The 16,833-nt window shown below is 52.3% G+C and overlaps 1 protein-coding gene across 2 annotated transcripts in view; it reads left to right on the top strand.

Annotated features, from left to right (window-relative positions):
- Window positions 1-1,106: 1,106 nt before the first annotated feature.
- The window catches only part of LOC137305764 (extracellular serine/threonine protein kinase FAM20C-like), a 55,327-nt gene continuing 39,600 nt past the window's right edge, over window positions 1,107-16,833 (top strand). For both annotated transcript variants that reach the window (XM_067974715.1, XM_067974714.1), the window contains exons 1-3: window positions 1,107-2,624; window positions 5,156-5,328; window positions 14,665-14,743. In XM_067974715.1, coding sequence (XP_067830816.1) covers window positions 2,146-2,624; window positions 5,156-5,328; window positions 14,665-14,743 — 731 coding nt within the window. In that variant the 5' untranslated portion in view covers window positions 1,107-2,145. The remainder of the gene's footprint in view (window positions 2,625-5,155; window positions 5,329-14,664; window positions 14,744-16,833) is intronic.

Raw genomic sequence — 16,833 nt, 5'->3', positions numbered from 1 at the left:
GCTGCCATTTAATGTATAGTTGAATATTTGGACAGCTGGTGGTAAGTGGCAGTGAGATAAATTGGCGCTGTGCTGTTCAGCCAGCTCTGATTGCTGCTCAGCTGTTTAAAAGCTCCCGGTTTAAACTATTAGAAGCTTCCACTGATGATATTTTGCTGCTGTTTAAGGTGCATCACTAATACTAATCAGTTGGTATTGTGTTCAGCACTGTAGATTTTGCTCAATGTCACTTTATGGGCAGCATATCAGAAATAAACTTTTTATAGCTTAAAGCTTTAAAACACTTCACTATGCTCAGCCTGTCCTTCCACTGCACTGCTCATCACTTAAAGTGCTGGTGAGTGGAGTACATGAAGCATCTGAGCGGTGCATTGGCCCCAAAAGGCTGAGCACACAAAAACAGTTTAAAGGCTCCCAATTTAAAAAGGGTCTGGTTATTCAAATTGAGGGAGCACGTTCTGATTCCGATATTTATAGTTTGAATGCAGGGCGAGCGCTTTGCGGGGTGGGGGGGGGGGGGGCGGTGGGGGGCGGGGGCAGGGGTCACTGCTGCATTCAAACAAAATCTGGCTTACCCAAATCATCTGGATAACCTAAACATGATTTCTAAAAGATTGTACCTGTCCTGGGAGTGTCTGATGGGACAATGTAGAGAGAGCTTTACTCTGTATCTAACCCTGTACCTGACCCTGGGAGTGTTTGATGAGACAGTGTAGAGGGAGCTTTACTCTGTATCTAACCCATGCTGTACCTGTCCTGGGAGTGTTTGATGGGACAGTGTAGAGGGAGCTTTATTCTGTATCTAACCCATGCTGTACCTGTCCTGGGAGTGTTTGATGGGACAGTGTAGAGGGAGCTTTACTCTGTATCTAACCCGTGCTGTACCTGCCCTGGGAGTGTTTGATGGGACAGTGTAGAGGGAGCTTTATTCTGTATCTAACCCATGCTGTACCTGCTCTGGGAGTGTTTGATGGGACAGTGTAGAGGGAGCTTTATTCTGTATCTAACCCATGCTGTACCTGTCCTGGGAGTGTTTGATGGGACAGTGTAGAGGGAGCTTTATTCTGTATCTAACCCATGCTGTACCTGTCCTGGGAGTGTTTGATGGGACAGTGTAGAGGGAGCTTTATTCTGTATCTAACCCATGCTGTACCTGCCCTGGGAGTGTTTGATGGGACAGTGTAGAGGGAGCTTTATTCTGTATCTAACCCATGCTGTACCTGCTCTGGGAGTGTTTGATGGGACAGTGTAGAGGGAGCTTTATTCTGTATCTAACCCGTGCTGTACCTGCCCTGGGAGTGTTTGATGGGACAGTGTAGAGGGAGCTTTATTCTGTATCTAACCCATGCTGTACCTGCTCTGGGAGTGTTTGATGGGACAGTGTAGAGGGAGCTTTATTCTGTATCTAACCCATGCTGTACCTGCCCTGGGAGTGTTTGATGGGACAGTGTAGAGTCTGATCACAGAATATTGTCCACTTCACACCAATTGTGACTGGACATGGTGAACTGGTCATGAGTTGTCCACTCCACACCCATTAACAACATGTTCACCATGTCCAGTCACAGGGTATTGTCCACTCCACACCCATTAACAAGCTGATAAGACAGAGACTAGAACATCATTTAAGAGGGAATTGATAAGCATTTGAAAAGAAAGAATATGGAAAGGATGCAGGGATTGGAGTAACTCCAGTTAATGAGCCAGCCCTACCACAGATGAATAACCTCCTCCTTCTGTGTTGTAATCTGAGAGATTGTAAGGCCCTGTCCGATTACAAATATCCAAATTCCAGGAGTTGATGTGAAGCAGTCAGCCTGTTACTGGTTCCAACCTTTGCTGCAGGTATGATGAGCCCTGGCATGAAGCCCGCACTCTACAGGGCCGATTCCAACCCACCTTTGAACGTGGACAGGCCTCTCTGTTTGCAATGTGATAAGCTAGGACGGTCACACTGACCAGGGCTGCACTGAACAAACCTCAGCCGTACAGCCGAGTGTTATCACGTGTGCCTGTGAGCAGAGGACCCTCCCTCAGTGCTGGGCACAACACTGGCACAGATGTGGAAGCAAAACAGATTTCAGTAGCAGTTAAGAGTATTTTATTCTGAAAATTCTTATATCAGAGTTTAAGAATTTGGCCAAGATGTATTGGAGAATCCCGATTCTGATCTTCTGGAAATCCAAATTGGCACTCTTGTTTTTAATTCTGATCAGCCTGGTGCTGCATGTCCTGATAGCCCTGCTGCCTGTACTGGAACTGAACTTGCAAGAAGGGTGTGATCGCCACATGCAGGCTGCAGACCAGGGAATTCCTCCACTCCCAAACCGGCCAGTGCTCAAGAGCAGGCCGTCAAACACAAAGAGGGACCTTCAAAATTATGCCAGCACCAGGGCGTCTCAATCCCTGGAAAAGGTCGAAGATTCGAGTGACAGGAGTCAGTCATTCCATCAGAAGCCAGATTCACAGAGGGATGTCCACAAGTACAGCTCATCCAAACTGGCTGCTCTGTTTCAACATCCACTCTACAAGATACCGACACCAGCACTAAAACCAGGCGATCAGCTCTTCTCCGTAAACTCAGCAGAAAGGTTCAACCCAAAGAGCACCAACAGTTATGGCTGGTGAGTGGAGCACTGCTCAATTAACCCCCATAATCCTGGCAGAGGGAGGGATATTCTAATCTAATACAGACATCGGGTGATTCACAGATAATGATATAGACACTATGATACTCCAAAGTAACAGATACTGTAATACTCAGACCACATGACACTAATATAATATGCAGACTGGTGCAATACTCTAATATAATACACAGACCATACAATAGTCTAATGTAATACACAGACCGTACAATTCTCTAATATTAATTCTGGGGATTGAAGTGGAGCATATTTCAGTTGGAGGGGAAGCAGTTGGGGAACAGTGATCATAATATCAGGTTTACAATAGTTATGGAAAAGGACAAGGAACAATCAAGCATAAAAATACTTAACTGGAGGAGGGCTAATTTCAGTGAGTTAAAAAGGGATCGTGCCCAGGTGGATTGGAATCAGAAATTGGTGGCAAAACAGTAATTAAACAATGGGAGGCCTTCAAGGAGGAGATGGTTCAGGTACAGAGTAGACACATTCCCACGAAGGGGAAAGGAAGGGCATTCAAAGCTAGAGCTCCCTGGATGACTAAAGATAGAGAGATTAAATTGAAGCTGAGAAAGGAGGCTTATAATGAATGTAAGGTTCTTAATACCAGGCTGAATACAGAAAGTACAGAGGAGATCTAAAAAAGGGATTAAGAGGTTCAAAGAGGGAATATGAAAACAGACAATGGCTAACATAAAAGGGAACCCAAAAGTCTTTTTATAAACATATAAATAGTAAAAGGATAGTCAAAGGAAGGGTGGGACCAATTAGGAACAAAGAGATCTTCTTATGGAGGCAGAGGTAATAAATGAATATTTGGCATCAGTCTTCACTGAAAAGGATGCTGCTAATGTAACAGTAAAAGGGGAGGTGGTAGTGATATTGGATAGGATTAAAAATAGATAAAGAAGGAGGTACTTAAAAGATTGGCAGTACTCAAAGTAGAAAAGTCACCCGGTCCGGATGAGGTGCATCCTCGGTTACTGAGGGAAGGAAGGGTAGAGACAGCAGAGGCTCTGGCCACAATCTTCCAATCCTCCTTAGATACGGGAGTGGTGCTGGAGGACTGGAGGATTGCAAATATTACACCCCTCTTCAAAAAAAGGGGGAGAGGGATAAACCCGACAATTACAGGCCAGTCAGCCCAACGTCGGTGGTGGGGAAACTTTTAGAGACAATAATCCGGAACAAAATTAATTGGCACTTGAAAAAGTATGGGCTAATAAATGAAAGTCAGCACGGATTTGTTAAAGGAAAATCGTGTTTGACTAACTTGATTGAGTTCTTTGATGAGGTAAAGGAGAGGGTTGAAGTTTTGTATATGGACTTTCATAAGACATTTGATAAAGTACCACATAATAGACTTGTTAGCAAAATTAAAGCCCATGGGATTAAAAGGACAATGGCAGCGTGGATACAAAATTGACTAAGGGACAGAAAGCAGAGAGTTGTAGTGAATGGATATTTCTCAGACTGGAGCAAAGTATGTAGTGGTGTTCCCCAGGGGTCAGTATTAGGACCACTGCTCTTTTTAATATATATTAATGACCTGGACGTGGGTACAGAGGGTATAATTTCAAAAATTTGCAGCTGGCACAAAACTCGGAAATGTAGTAAATAATGAGGAGGATAATAACAGACTTCAGGAGGACATAGAGAAACTGGTGAAATTTAATGCAGAGAAGTGTGAAGTGATATATTTTGGTAGGAAAAATGAGGAGAGGCCACATAAACTAAATGGTAACATTTTAAAGGGGATGCAGGAACAGAGACCTAGAGGTCTCAACATGCACAAACCTTTGAAGGTTGCAGGACAAGTTGAGAAGGCTATTTAAAAAGCATATAGGATCCTGGGCTTTATTAATGGAGGCAAGGAAGTTATGCTAAACGGTTCTAAAACACTGGTTAGGCCTCAGCTGGAGTATTGTGTTCAATTCTGGGCACCACACTTTGGGAAGGATGTGAAGGGCTTAGGGTGCAGAGGAGATTTACTAGAATGGTACCAGGGATGAGGGACTTCAGTTATGTTGAGAGACTGGAGAAGCTGGGGTTCTCCTTAGAGCAAAGGTCATCAAGAGATTTGAGAGGTTTTGAACTCATGAAGGGTTTTGATAGAGTAAATAAGGAAAAGTGTTTTCCATTGGTGGAGCGGTCAGTAACCAGAGGACGCAGATTTAAGGTGATTGGCAAAAGAGCCAGAGGCAACATAAGGAAACATTTTTTTTTAAGAACACAGCAAGTCATAATGATCTGGAATGCACTGCCTGAAAGGGCGGTGGAAACAGATTCAATAATAACTTTCAAAAGGGAATTGGATAAATACTTGAAGGGAAAAAATTTACAGGGTTATGGGGAAAGAGCAGGAGAATGGGACTAATTGGATAGCTCCTTCAAAGATCCAGCACAGGCATGATGGGCCCAATGGCCACCTCCTGTGCTGTACCATACTATGATACTACACAGACCGTACATCCATTTAACTGTTTGTGCTTCGCTCTCACCAATCCCAGGGTCAGTCTAGAGCAGGAGTATGTTCTGCCAGTTGGTGATTCTCCTGCCGACACTTATCCAAGTTGGTTGAAATTCTACATCGGCATTAATCGTTACGAGCTGTATGCAAGGAACAGCAGCCTCATTGCACCTTTACTGCAGGAGCTGGCTACCACAAGGATTGTCCGAGTCAGTAAGCAGATTTTTTTGTTTCCTCTGTTAGGATGCCTATGTGTCCGAGCATCCGTGCATCCATCCACACCAGAGTGCAACCGTCTGGTAACCTTCCTCATACGACAAACGATAGCCCTGAACCAATTCATACTTCGTACCGCATTTATTTTAACTCACTCCACACTGAGTCACACTACAGTACCTTTGGCAACATCTAGTACACGTTCCCAGACCCAGGCTCTTTCAGCCGTCCACAACTGCCTTTCAGCTCATCAGGTCAGAGCCCAGGCCAGCTCCTTTCCAGCTTCATCTTTGGGCTGTGTCTCAGCAGCAGCCCTGTTTCTCTTGTGCCTCACCCTTTTAATTGTAAACAATTTTACAACACCAAGTTATAGTCCAACAATTTTATTTGAAATTCACAAGCTTTCGGAGGCTTCCTCCTTCCTCGGGTGAATGTGGAAATGAAATCCTCGAACCCTTCGCATTTATAAATCACAGAACAATACCTGGTGATTACAGATAGTCTTTCCAACTGCCCGTTGCCAAGGCAATCACAGTGTGCAGACAGAGAGGTGTTACCTACAAGGCCATCGAATATACAAACAACCAAAAAAAAAACAGAGAGAGAGGCAGAAACATAGAAACATCCAGAAGGAAGAGAAAGACAGCAAATGACCCGTTATATTAAAAACAGATAACATTTGTTCGCTGGTGGGGTTACGTGTAGCGCGACATGAACCCAAGATCCCGGTTGAGGCCGTCCTCATGGGTGCGGAACTTGGCTATCAATTTCTGCTCGACGATTTTGCGTTGTCGTGTGTCTCGAAGGCCGCCTTGGAGTATGCTTACCCGAAGGTCGGTGGCTGAATGTCCTTGACTGCTGAAGTGTTCCCCGACTGGGAGGGAACCCTCCTGTCTGGCGATTGTTGCGCGGTGTCCGTTCATCCGTTGTCGCAGCGTCTGCATGGTCTCGCCAATATACCATGCTCTGGGGCATCCTTTCCTGCAACGTATGAGGTAGACAACGTTGGCCGAGTCACAGGAGTATGAACCATGCACCTGGTGGGTGGTGTCCTCTCGTGTGATGGTGGTATCTGTGTCGATGATCTGGCATGTCTTGCAGAGGTTACCGTGGCAGGGTTGTGTGGTGTCGTGGACGCTGTTCTCCTGAAAGCTCGGTAATTTGCTGCGAACGATGGTCTGTTTAAGGTTCGGTGGCTGTTTGAAGGCGAGTAGTGGAGGTGTGGGGATGGCCATAGCGAGGTGTTCGTCGTCATTGATGACATGTTGAAGGCTGCGGAGAACATGGCGTAGTTTCTCCGCTCCGGGGAAGTACTGGACGACGAAGGGTACTCTGTTGGTTGCGTCCCGTGTTAGTCTTCTGAGGAGGTCTATGCGATTTTTCGCTGTGGCCCGTCGGAACTGTCGATCGACGAGTCGAGCGTCATTTCCTGTTCTTACGAGGGCGTCTTTCAGCGTCTGTAGGTGTCCATCGCGTTCCTCCTCGTCTGAGCAGACCCTGTGTATTCGCAGGGCCTGTCCATAGGGGATGGCCTCTTTGACGTGGTTAGGGTGGAAGCTGGAAAAGTGGAGCATCGTGAGGTTGTCCGTGGGCTTGCAGTAGAGTGAGGTGCTAAGGTGCCCGTCTTTGATGGAGATTCGTGTGTCCAAGAAAGAAACTGATTCTGAGGAGTAGTCCATGGTGAGCTTGATGGTGGGATGGAACTTGTTGATGTTATCGTGTAGTCTCTTCAGTGATTCCTCGCCGTGGGTCCATAGAAAGAAAATGTCGTCGATGTATCTGGTGTATAGTGTTGGTTGGAGGTCCTGTGCAGTGAAGAAGTCCTGCTCGAACTTGTGCATGAAAATGTTGGCGTATTGGGGTGTGAATTTGGTCCCCATGGCTGCTCCGTGTGTTTGGGTAAAGAACTGGTTATCGAAGGTGAAGACATTGTGATCCAGGATGAAGCGGATGAGTTGTAGGATGGCGTCTGGAGATTGGCTGTTGTTGGTGTTGAGTATTGATGCTGTCGCAGCGATTTCGTCATCGTGGGGGATACTGGTGTAGAGTGCCGAGACGTCCATCGTGGTGAGAAGTGTTCCTGGTTCAACTGGTCCGTGGGTACTGAGTTTTTGTAGGAAGTCTGTAGTGTCGCGACAGAAGCTGGGGGTTCCCTGTACGATGGGTTTCAGGATGCCCTCGATGTATCCAGAGAGGTTCTCACACAGGGTTCCATTGCCTGATACGATATTACGTCCGGGTGTGTGTTCTCCATGTTCTCCGCAGCCTTCAACATGTCATCAATGACGACGAACACCTCGCTATGGCCATCCCCACACCTCCACTACTCGCCTTTAAACAGCCACCCAACCTCAAACAGACCATCGTTCGCAGCAAATTACCCAGCTTTTAGGAGAACAGCGTCCACGACACCACACAACCCTGCCACGGCAACCTCTGCAAGACATGCCAGATCATTGACACTGATACCACCATCACACGAGAGGACACCACCCACCAGGTGCATGGTTCATACTCCTGTGACTCGGCCAACGTTGTCTACCTCATACGTTGCAGGAAAGGATGCCCCAGAGCATGGTACATTGGCGAGACCATGCAGACGCTGCGACAACGGATGAACGGACACCGCGCAACAATCGCCAGACAGGAGGGTTCCCTCCCAGTCGGGGAACACTTCAGCAGTCAAGGACATTCAGCCACCGACCTTCGGGTAAGCATACTCCAAGGCGGCCTTCGAGACACACGACAACGCAAAATCGTCGAGCAGAAATTGATAGCCAAGTTCCGCACCCATGAGGACGGCCTCAACCGGGATCTTGGGTTCATGTCACGCTACACGTAACCCCACCAGCGAACAAATGTTATCTGTTTTTAATATAACGGGTCATTTGCTGTCTTTCTCTTCCTTCTGGATGTTTCTATGTTTCTGCCTCTCTCTCTTTTTTTTTGGTTGTTTGTATATTCGATGGCCTTGTAGGTAACACCTCTCTGTCTGCACACTGTGATTGCCTTGGCAACGGGCAGTTGGAAAGACTATCTGTAATCACCAGGTATTGTTCTGTGATTTATAAATGCGAAGGGTTCGAGGATTTCATTTCCACATTCACCTGAGGAAGGAGGAAGCCTCCGAAAGCTTGTGAATTTCAAATAAAATTGTTGGACTATAACTTGGTGTTGTAAAATTGTTTACAATTGTCAACCCCAGTCCATCACCGGCATCTCCACATCATGGCTACCATCGTCACCCTTTTAACTCACCTGACTGGGGAAGGTCTCCGCCCATTCCAGCCTTAATTACTTAAGGTGACGTCTCTTAAAAGAGCCACATGCTTACTCGGGGATCAGGCCCTCAGTTACTCTGCTACACATCCTCCCCGCGGCATAGAACCATCGGCTCTAGCGGCCTGTGTCGCGAGGCAGTATGCCCTGGAGGGTATTCCCGGAGAGTATGCCCTACAGTATTCGCCTGACCCGACCCGGCTCCATGCCCAATAATTGCCTTCTCAATCATTTCCCCAAGTTCTTGCTGCCCATGATCGCATGCCCCATAGTCGGTCCCTTCGGCTATTTCAAAGGCCGTTGATGCAGTGTCCGAGGTTCCCACCTTTCCTTTTCGTGTGGACTCTGGCATCCCCTGGACACAGGAGTCCTCACGCCGGATCGTCCCCCATGGAAATTTCCCGCTCGTGTCCGTCGCCTTGCATTTCTGGTGTAACCACCTTTTTTTACAAAAGGACACGATCGGAGCTGCCGATCGCTTCACCTTTCCAGCCTTCTTCAGTAAAAGGACTCTTCTTCATTCTGGCTCTTTCCAAGCTCACTCCATTTGGTCTCTTTTCCAATGCACTTTCAAAAGACTGCTGGCAGCCGTGTCCCCCCCCCGTAGAGCACAGTCCTCTCAGCAGGCTCATCCGATGGACCAAAGATAGGCCCGAGGGAAGGAGTATCCACTTGGACTGCTTCCTGGTCTGGAGCAGACTTTTTCCCTTTCCACTGCTTAACAACCTCTGTTGCATCTTTGAACTTTTTCCTCCTTTATGTTTCTTGATTCCTTTCTCCATCCTTTGACATCAGGGTCTGTAGATGTGGAATTCTCCACTGCCCACACCGGCACTCGATCCCATAAGATCGTCAACAAACCCCGGTGGTGGCCAAGGATCCCATTCCTTCGGTTTCTCAGAGAGTGGAACTGATTTCTATGGGTTTCCCTTTAACCGTCCCAACTCCAGCCACTGCCCCTCAGCCACACTTCGCAAGATGATGAGCGACTGCACCACCTTTTCCATCCGTGAGCGTTTGGCTTCGTCCTCCATTTTGAATCAACCATCCCTCACTCCATTTGATTCCTGCGGTTTGCACCTAACCCTTGATTTGGTCCATCTGACCCTCCTGAAGCTTTTCCCCTTGAGCTTTGTTCCTCTTCCCCCAGAGGAATCCTCCTGCCCCTGGTCCTTATTTGATCTGAGGTGCTGGTTATTCTTTGCACTCTTCAATTGACAGTTTAGTGGAGGCCCAATCTTCAGGAGACTCCAATCTGATTACAGGGTTAGCGGTCATTCCATTGGCTACCTCCATTTCATCGTCTTTTGGTGCCTTTACACTGTCGGAGTCCCGCCCTATCGGTTTCTTGTCTGAGATCCGTTTGTGTTTCCACTTTGATTCTTTCCAGCTGCGCTGATTGCAGGAATTCCGGTTTGTCATCCCAAACGGTCCCCATTATTTCTGTTACCACATCAGCTAGGATGGTTTCCACGGATTGCACGTGTGGGAGGGTGCGCAGGCGGGTGATGGAAAATTTGCGCTGGAGTGGGTGTGTGTGCATGGGCTAGCGGTTGTGTGCGTGCGTGGGCAGGCGCGCGTGTCGGTGTGCGAGCGGATGGGTGCGTGGGCGTGGGCGCGGATGTCCGTGTGTCTGCGTGGGCAAGGGGTGGATGTGCGCGGGTGGATGTGCGCGGGTGGATGTGCGCGGGTGGATGTGCGCGGGTGGATGTGCGCGGGTGGATGTGCGCGGGTGGATGTGCGCGGGTGGATGTGCGCGGGTGGATGTGCGCGGGTGGATGTGCGCGGGTGGATGTGCGCGGGTGGATGTGCGCGGGTGGATGTGCGCGGGTGGATGTGCGCGGGTGGATGTGCGCGGGTGGATGTGCGCGGGTGGATGTGCGCGGGTGGATGTGCGCGGGTGGATGTGCGCGGGTGGATGTGCGCGGGTGGATGTGCGCGGGTGGATGTGCGCGGGTGGATGTGCGCGGGTGGATGTGCGCGGGTGGATGTGCGCGGGTGGATGTGCGCGGGTGGATGTGCGCGGGTGGATGTGCGCGGGTGGATGTGCGCGGGTGGATGTGCGCGGGTGGATGTGCGCGGGTGGATGTGCGCGGGTGGATGTGCGCGGGTGGATGTGCGCGGGTGGATGTGCGCGGGTGGATGTGCGCGGGTGGATGTGCGCGGGTGGATGTGCGCGGGTGGATGTGCGCGGGTGGATGTGCGCGGGTGGATGTGCGCGGGTGGATGTGCGCGGGTGGATGTGCGCGGGTGGATGTGCGCGGGTGGATGTGCGCGGGTGGATGTGCGCGGGTGGATGTGCGCGGGTGGATGTGCGCGGGTGGATGTGCGCGGGTGGATGTGCGCGGGTGGATGTGCGCGGGTGGATGTGCGCGGGTGGATGTGCGCGGGTGGATGTGCGCGGGTGGATGTGCGCGGGTGGATGTGCGCGGGTGGATGTGCGCGGGTGGATGTGCGCGGGTGGATGTGCGCGGGTGGATGTGCGCGGGTGGATGTGCGCGGGTGGATGTGCGCGGGTGATTGTGGGCGGGTGGATGACCGCGGGTGGTTTTGCGCGGGTGGATGTGCGAGGGTGATTGGGCGCGGGTGGATGTGCGCGGGTGGATGTGCGCGGGTGGATGTGCGCGGGCGATTGTGCGCGGGCGATTGTGCGCGGGTGGATGTGCGAGGGCGATTGTGCGAGGGTGGATGTGCGCGGGTGGATGTGCGAGGGTGGATGTGCGAGGGTGATTGTGCGCGGGTGATTGTGCGCGGGTGGATGTGCGCGGGTGGATGTGCGCGGGTGGATGTGCGAGGGTGGATGTGCGCGGGTGGATGTGCGCGGGTGGATGTGCGCGGGTGGATGTGCGAGGGTGGATGTGCGAGGGTGGATGTGCGCGGGTGGATGTGCGCGGGTGGATGTGCGCGGGTGGATTTGCGAGGGTGGATGTGCGCGGGTGGATGTGCGCGGGTGGATGTGCGAGGGTGATTGTGCGAGGGTGGATGTGCGAGGGTGATTGTGCGCGGGTGGATGTGCGAGGGTGATTGTGCGCGGGTGATTGTGCGCGGGTGGATGTGCGAGGGTGGATGTGCGAGGGTGGATGTGCGAGGGTGGATGTGCGCGGGTGGATGTGCGCGGGTGGATGTGCGCGGGTGGATGTGCGAGGGTGGATGTGCGCGGGTGGATGTGCGCGGGTGGATGTGCGAGGGTGATTGTGCGCGGGTGGATGTGCGCGGGTGGATGTGCGAGGGTGGATGTGCGAGGGTGGATGTGCGAGGGTGGATGTGCGCGGGTGGATGTGCGAGGTGGATGTGCGCGGGTGGATGTGCGAGGGTGGATGTGCGCGGGTGGATGTGCGAGGGTGGATGTGCGAGGGTGGATGTGCGCGGGTGGATGTGCGCGGGTGGATGTGCGCGGGTGATTGTGCGCGGGTGGATGTGCGCGGGTGGATGTGCGCGGGTGGATGTGCGAGGGTGGATGTGCGAGGGTGGATGTGCGAGGGTGGATGTGCGCGGGTGATTGTGCGCGGGTGGATGTGCGCGGGTGGATGTGCGCGGGTGGATGTGCGCGGGTGGATGTGCGCGGGTGGATGTGCGAGGGTGGATGTGCGCGGGTGATTGTGCGCGGGTGGATGTGCGCGGGTGGATGTGCGCGGGTGGATGTGCGCGGGTGGATGTGCGCGGGTGGATGTGCGAGGGTGATTGTGCGAGGGTGGACGTGCGCGGGTGATTGTGCGCGGGTGGACGTGCGCGGGTGGACGTGCGAGGGTGGACGTGCGCGGGTGGACGTGCGAGGGTGGACGTGCGCGGGTGGACGTGCGAGGGTGATTGTGCGCGGGTGGATGTGCGCGGGTGGACGTGCGCGGGTGGACGTGCGAGGGTGGACGTGCGCGGGTGGACGTGCGCGGGTGGATGTGCGAGGGTGGATGTGCGAGGGTGGATGTGCGCGGGTGGATGTGCGCGGGTGGATGTGCGCGGGTGGATGTGCGCGGGTGGATGTGCGCGGGTGGATGTGCGCGGGTGGATGTGCGCGGGTGGATGTGCGAGGGTGATTGTGCGCGGGTGGATGTGCGCGGGTGGATGTGCGCGGGTGGATGTGCGCGGGTGGATGTGCGAGGGTGATTGTGCGCGGGTGGATGTGCGCGGGTGGATGTGCGCGGGTGGATGTGCGCGGGTGGATGTGCGCGGGTGGATGTGCGAGGGTGATTGTGCGCGGGTGGATGTGCGCGGGTGGATGTGCGCGGGTGATTGTGCGAGGGTGGATGTGCGAGGGTGGATGTGCGAGGGTGGATGTGCGAGGGTGGATGTGCGAGGGTGGATGTGCGAGGGTGGATGTGCGCGGGTGGATGTGCGCGGGTGGATGTGCGCGGGTGGATGTGCGAGGGTGGATGTGCGAGGGTGGATGTGCGCGGGTGGATGTGCGCGGGTGATTGTGCGAGGGTGGATGTGCGAGGGTGGATGTGCGAGGGTGGATGTGCGAGGGTGGATGTGCGAGGGTGGATGTGCGAGGGTGGATGTGCGAGGGTGGATGTGCGAGGGTGGATGTGCGAGGGTGGATGTGCGAGGGTGGATGTGCGAGGGTGGATGTGCGAGGGTGGATGTGCGCGGGTGATTGTGCGAGGGTGGATGTGCGAGGGTGGATGTGCGCGGGTGATTGTGCGCGGGTGGATGTGCGAGGGTGGATGTGCGAGGGTGGATGTGCGAGGGTGGATGTGCGCGGGTGATTGTGCGCGGGTGGATGTGCGAGGGTGATTGTGCGAGGGTGGATGTGCGCGGGTGGATGTGCGAGGGTGGATGTGCGCGGGTGGATGTGCGCGGGTGGATGTGCGAGGGTGGATGTGCGAGGGTGATTGATTGTGCGCGGGTGGTGTACCTCGGTTGCATTGCCCCAAAGTCGAATAGCCTCACTCACTGTCCATATTCACAGATGGAGCGGTGATTCGGGTGAGGGGGTGATAAGTCCTTAAAGGGTAAGTCCGCAGGTTAGAGAGGAAAAGGAAATGGTATTGTGTTAAATATTCTTCAAATCGGGTTTCACAAATGAGGACGGGCACATTCCAGGCAGTCATTCGCTCTGGCTCAGGACTCAACACAAGGAGACATCAGTAAAGGAGGGGTTATGAATAAAATGTGTTGATTGTCTACAAGATGCCAGGTCCAGATGAGATCCTAGAATCCCAAAACATGGGAGGAAGTAGGCGAGGCTCGAGTAAATACCGGAGAATATCGAGATCATCAACAATGGAGTGAGAGAGAAACCCTGCAATTAGAAACCAGTTAGCCAGTGTACTGATCGGGGAGTGAGTCCGGGGGTCTCGGGGAGTGAGTCCGGGGGTCTTGGGGGACTGAGTCTGGGTCTCGGTCTTTCTAATGACCAACATCCTACTTTCTGCATGGGTGCCAATGTTTAGAGAGGAGGCTGGGAGCTGGCATTCCAGAAGAGAAATGGGAAGGTCCAGGTGGGGATGAGGAGGGGCAGTGAGGTACTGAATGTCCAGACTCACACTCTGTAATTACCAGGCAGCTCACGGACTGTGTGTGGCTCTAACACTGGACCCAACCCCAATAATCAGTGCAGCCGTTCATCTGTTTCCAAACAGTAGTGGCAAAAGTGCCCCTGATAGAGGAGGGGCTGCCTGGTGTGGGGATGGGGGTGGGTGCCCCTGATAGAGGAGGGGCTGCCTGGTGTGGGGATGGGGGGGGGTGCCCCTGATAGAGGAGGGGCTGCCTGGTGTGGGGATGGGGGTGGGTGCCCCTGATAGAGGAGGGGCTGCCTGGTGTGGGGATGGGGGTGGGTGCCCCTGATAGAGGAGGGGCTGCCTGGTGTGGGGATGGGGGTGGGTGCCCCTGATAGAGGAGGGGCTGCCTGGTGTGGGGATGGGGGTGGGTGCCCCTGATAGAGGAGGGGCTGCCTGGTGTGGGGATGGGGGTGGGTGACCCAATGGAGGAGGGGCAGCCTGGTGTTGGGATGGGTTGGGGGGGGGGGGTGGTGAGAGCCCCTGATGGAGGAGGGGCAGTGGGTGAAGTGGAGGAGCTAAGTTAACAGACGGTAACAGTTGAATTTTGTTTTTCTAGTTCAGAAACATGGTGGGACCCAGTTGAAGTTGATGATGACGTTTCAGAACTATGGAAAAGCCTTGTTTAAACCAATGAAGTAAGTCAGTGAATCTGAGCAAAGGCCTATCATATTGAAGATGGAAAGCAGTTGATGGCCACGTGTCTGGGGGAGTGGGCACTGATGGACTCCAGTGGGCACAGGCCTGACCACATCTCCCCTCCATACCTCGAAGGTAAATGAGGGGCCAGAGGGGCCTGCACATGATCTCCTTACCCAGATTCCCCAGGACAGATCTCCTTACCCATATTTTCCAGGGCAGATCTCCTTACCCAGAATCCCCAGGACAGATCTCCTTACCCAGAATCCCCAGGACAGATCTCCTTACCCAGAATCCCCAGGACAGATCTCCTTACCCAGAATCCCCAGGACAGATCTCCTTACCCAGAATCCCCAGGACAGATCTCCTTACCCAGAATCCCCAGGACAGATCTCCTTACCCAGAATCCCCAGGACAGATCTCCTTACCCAGAATCCCCAGGACAGATCATCTTACCCAGAATCCCCAGGACAGATCTTCTTACCCAGAATCCCGAGGACAGATCTTCTTACCCAGAATCCCGAGGAGATCTCCTTACCCATAATCCCCAGGGTATCTGCTACTCATAATCCCCAGAGAATCTCCTTACCCAGATTCCCCAGGGCAGATCTCCTTACCCAGAATCCACAGAGGATCTCCTTACCCAGAATCCACAGAGGATCTCCTTACCCAGAATCCCTAGGATAGATCTCCTTACCCAGAATCCCTAGGATAGATCTCCTTACCCAGAATCCCTAGGATAGATCTCCTTACCCCGATTCCCCAGGGCAGATCTCCTTACCCCGATTCCCCAGGGCAGATCTCCTTACCCCGATTCCCCAGGGCAGATCTCCTTACCCCGATTCCCCAGGGCAGATCTCCTTACCCCGATTCCCCAGGGCAGATCTCCTTACCCCGATTCCCCAGGGCAGATCTCCTTACCCCGATTCCCCAGGGCAGATCTCCTTACCCCGATTCCCCAGGGCAGATCTCCTTACCCCGATTCCCCAGGGCAGATCTCCTTACCCCGATTCCCCAGGGCAGATCTCGTTATTCAGAATTCCCAGACGAGATTTCCTCACCCACAATTCCCAGGAGAGACCTCCTTATCCAGAATCCCCAGGACGGATCTCCTTACCCAGAATTCGCAGGACAGATGATCTTACCCATAGTCCCCAGGAGAGAGCTCCTTAACCAGAATAGATCTCCTTATCCAGAATCCCCAAGAGATCACCTTAACCAGAATAGATCTCCTTATCCAGAATTCCTGGGAGAGATCTGCTTAACCAGAATAGTTCTCTTTACCCAGAATCCCCAGGAACGATCTCGTTAATCAGAATAGATCTCCTTATCCAGGATCCCCCGGTATTGCCTTACCCAGAGTCCCCAGAGGATATCCTTACCCAGAATTCCCAGGACAACAACAAGGAGAAATATAGAGTAAAAATTCTTAATTGGAGGAGGGCCAATTTCAGTGAGTTGAGAACAGATCTGGCCCGAGTAAATTGGAATCAAAGATTAGCAGGCAAATCTGTAATCGAACAATGTGCGGCCTTTAAAAATGAGATGGTTCGGGTACAGTCTAGGTACGTTCCCACGAGGGGGAAAGGTAGGGCAACTCAAGCCAAAGCTCCCTGGATGATGAAAGAGAGAGTAAGATGAAGCAGAAAAAAGGTGGGAGGGGTATGACAGATGTCAGGTTGATAATACAAGTGAGAACCAGGCAAAATATAGAAAGTACAGAGGAGAAGTGAAAAAGGAAATAAGAGGGGCAAAGAGAGAGTATGAGAATAGACTGGCGGCCAACATAAAAGGGAATCCAAAAGTCTTCTGAAGGCATGTAAACAGTAAACGGGTAGTAAGAGGAGGGGTGGGGCTGATTAAGGACCAAAAGGAGACCTACTCATGGAGGCAGAGGGCACAGCTGAGATACTAAATGAGTACTTTGCCTCTGTCTTTACCAAGGAAGAAGATGCTGCCAAAGTCACAACAAAAGAGGAGATAGTTGAGATACTGGATGGGCTAAAAATTGATCATGAGGAGGCACTAGAAAGGCTGGCTGTACTTAAAGTAGATAAGTGACTTGGTCCGGATGCTGAGGGAAGTAAGG

The sequence above is a fragment of the Heptranchias perlo genome, chromosome 40, assembly GCF_035084215.1.
Source record: "Heptranchias perlo isolate sHepPer1 chromosome 40, sHepPer1.hap1, whole genome shotgun sequence".
NCBI lineage: Eukaryota > Metazoa > Chordata > Chondrichthyes > Hexanchiformes > Hexanchidae > Heptranchias > Heptranchias perlo.
This window is presented reverse-complemented; position numbering and strand designations above follow the sequence as displayed.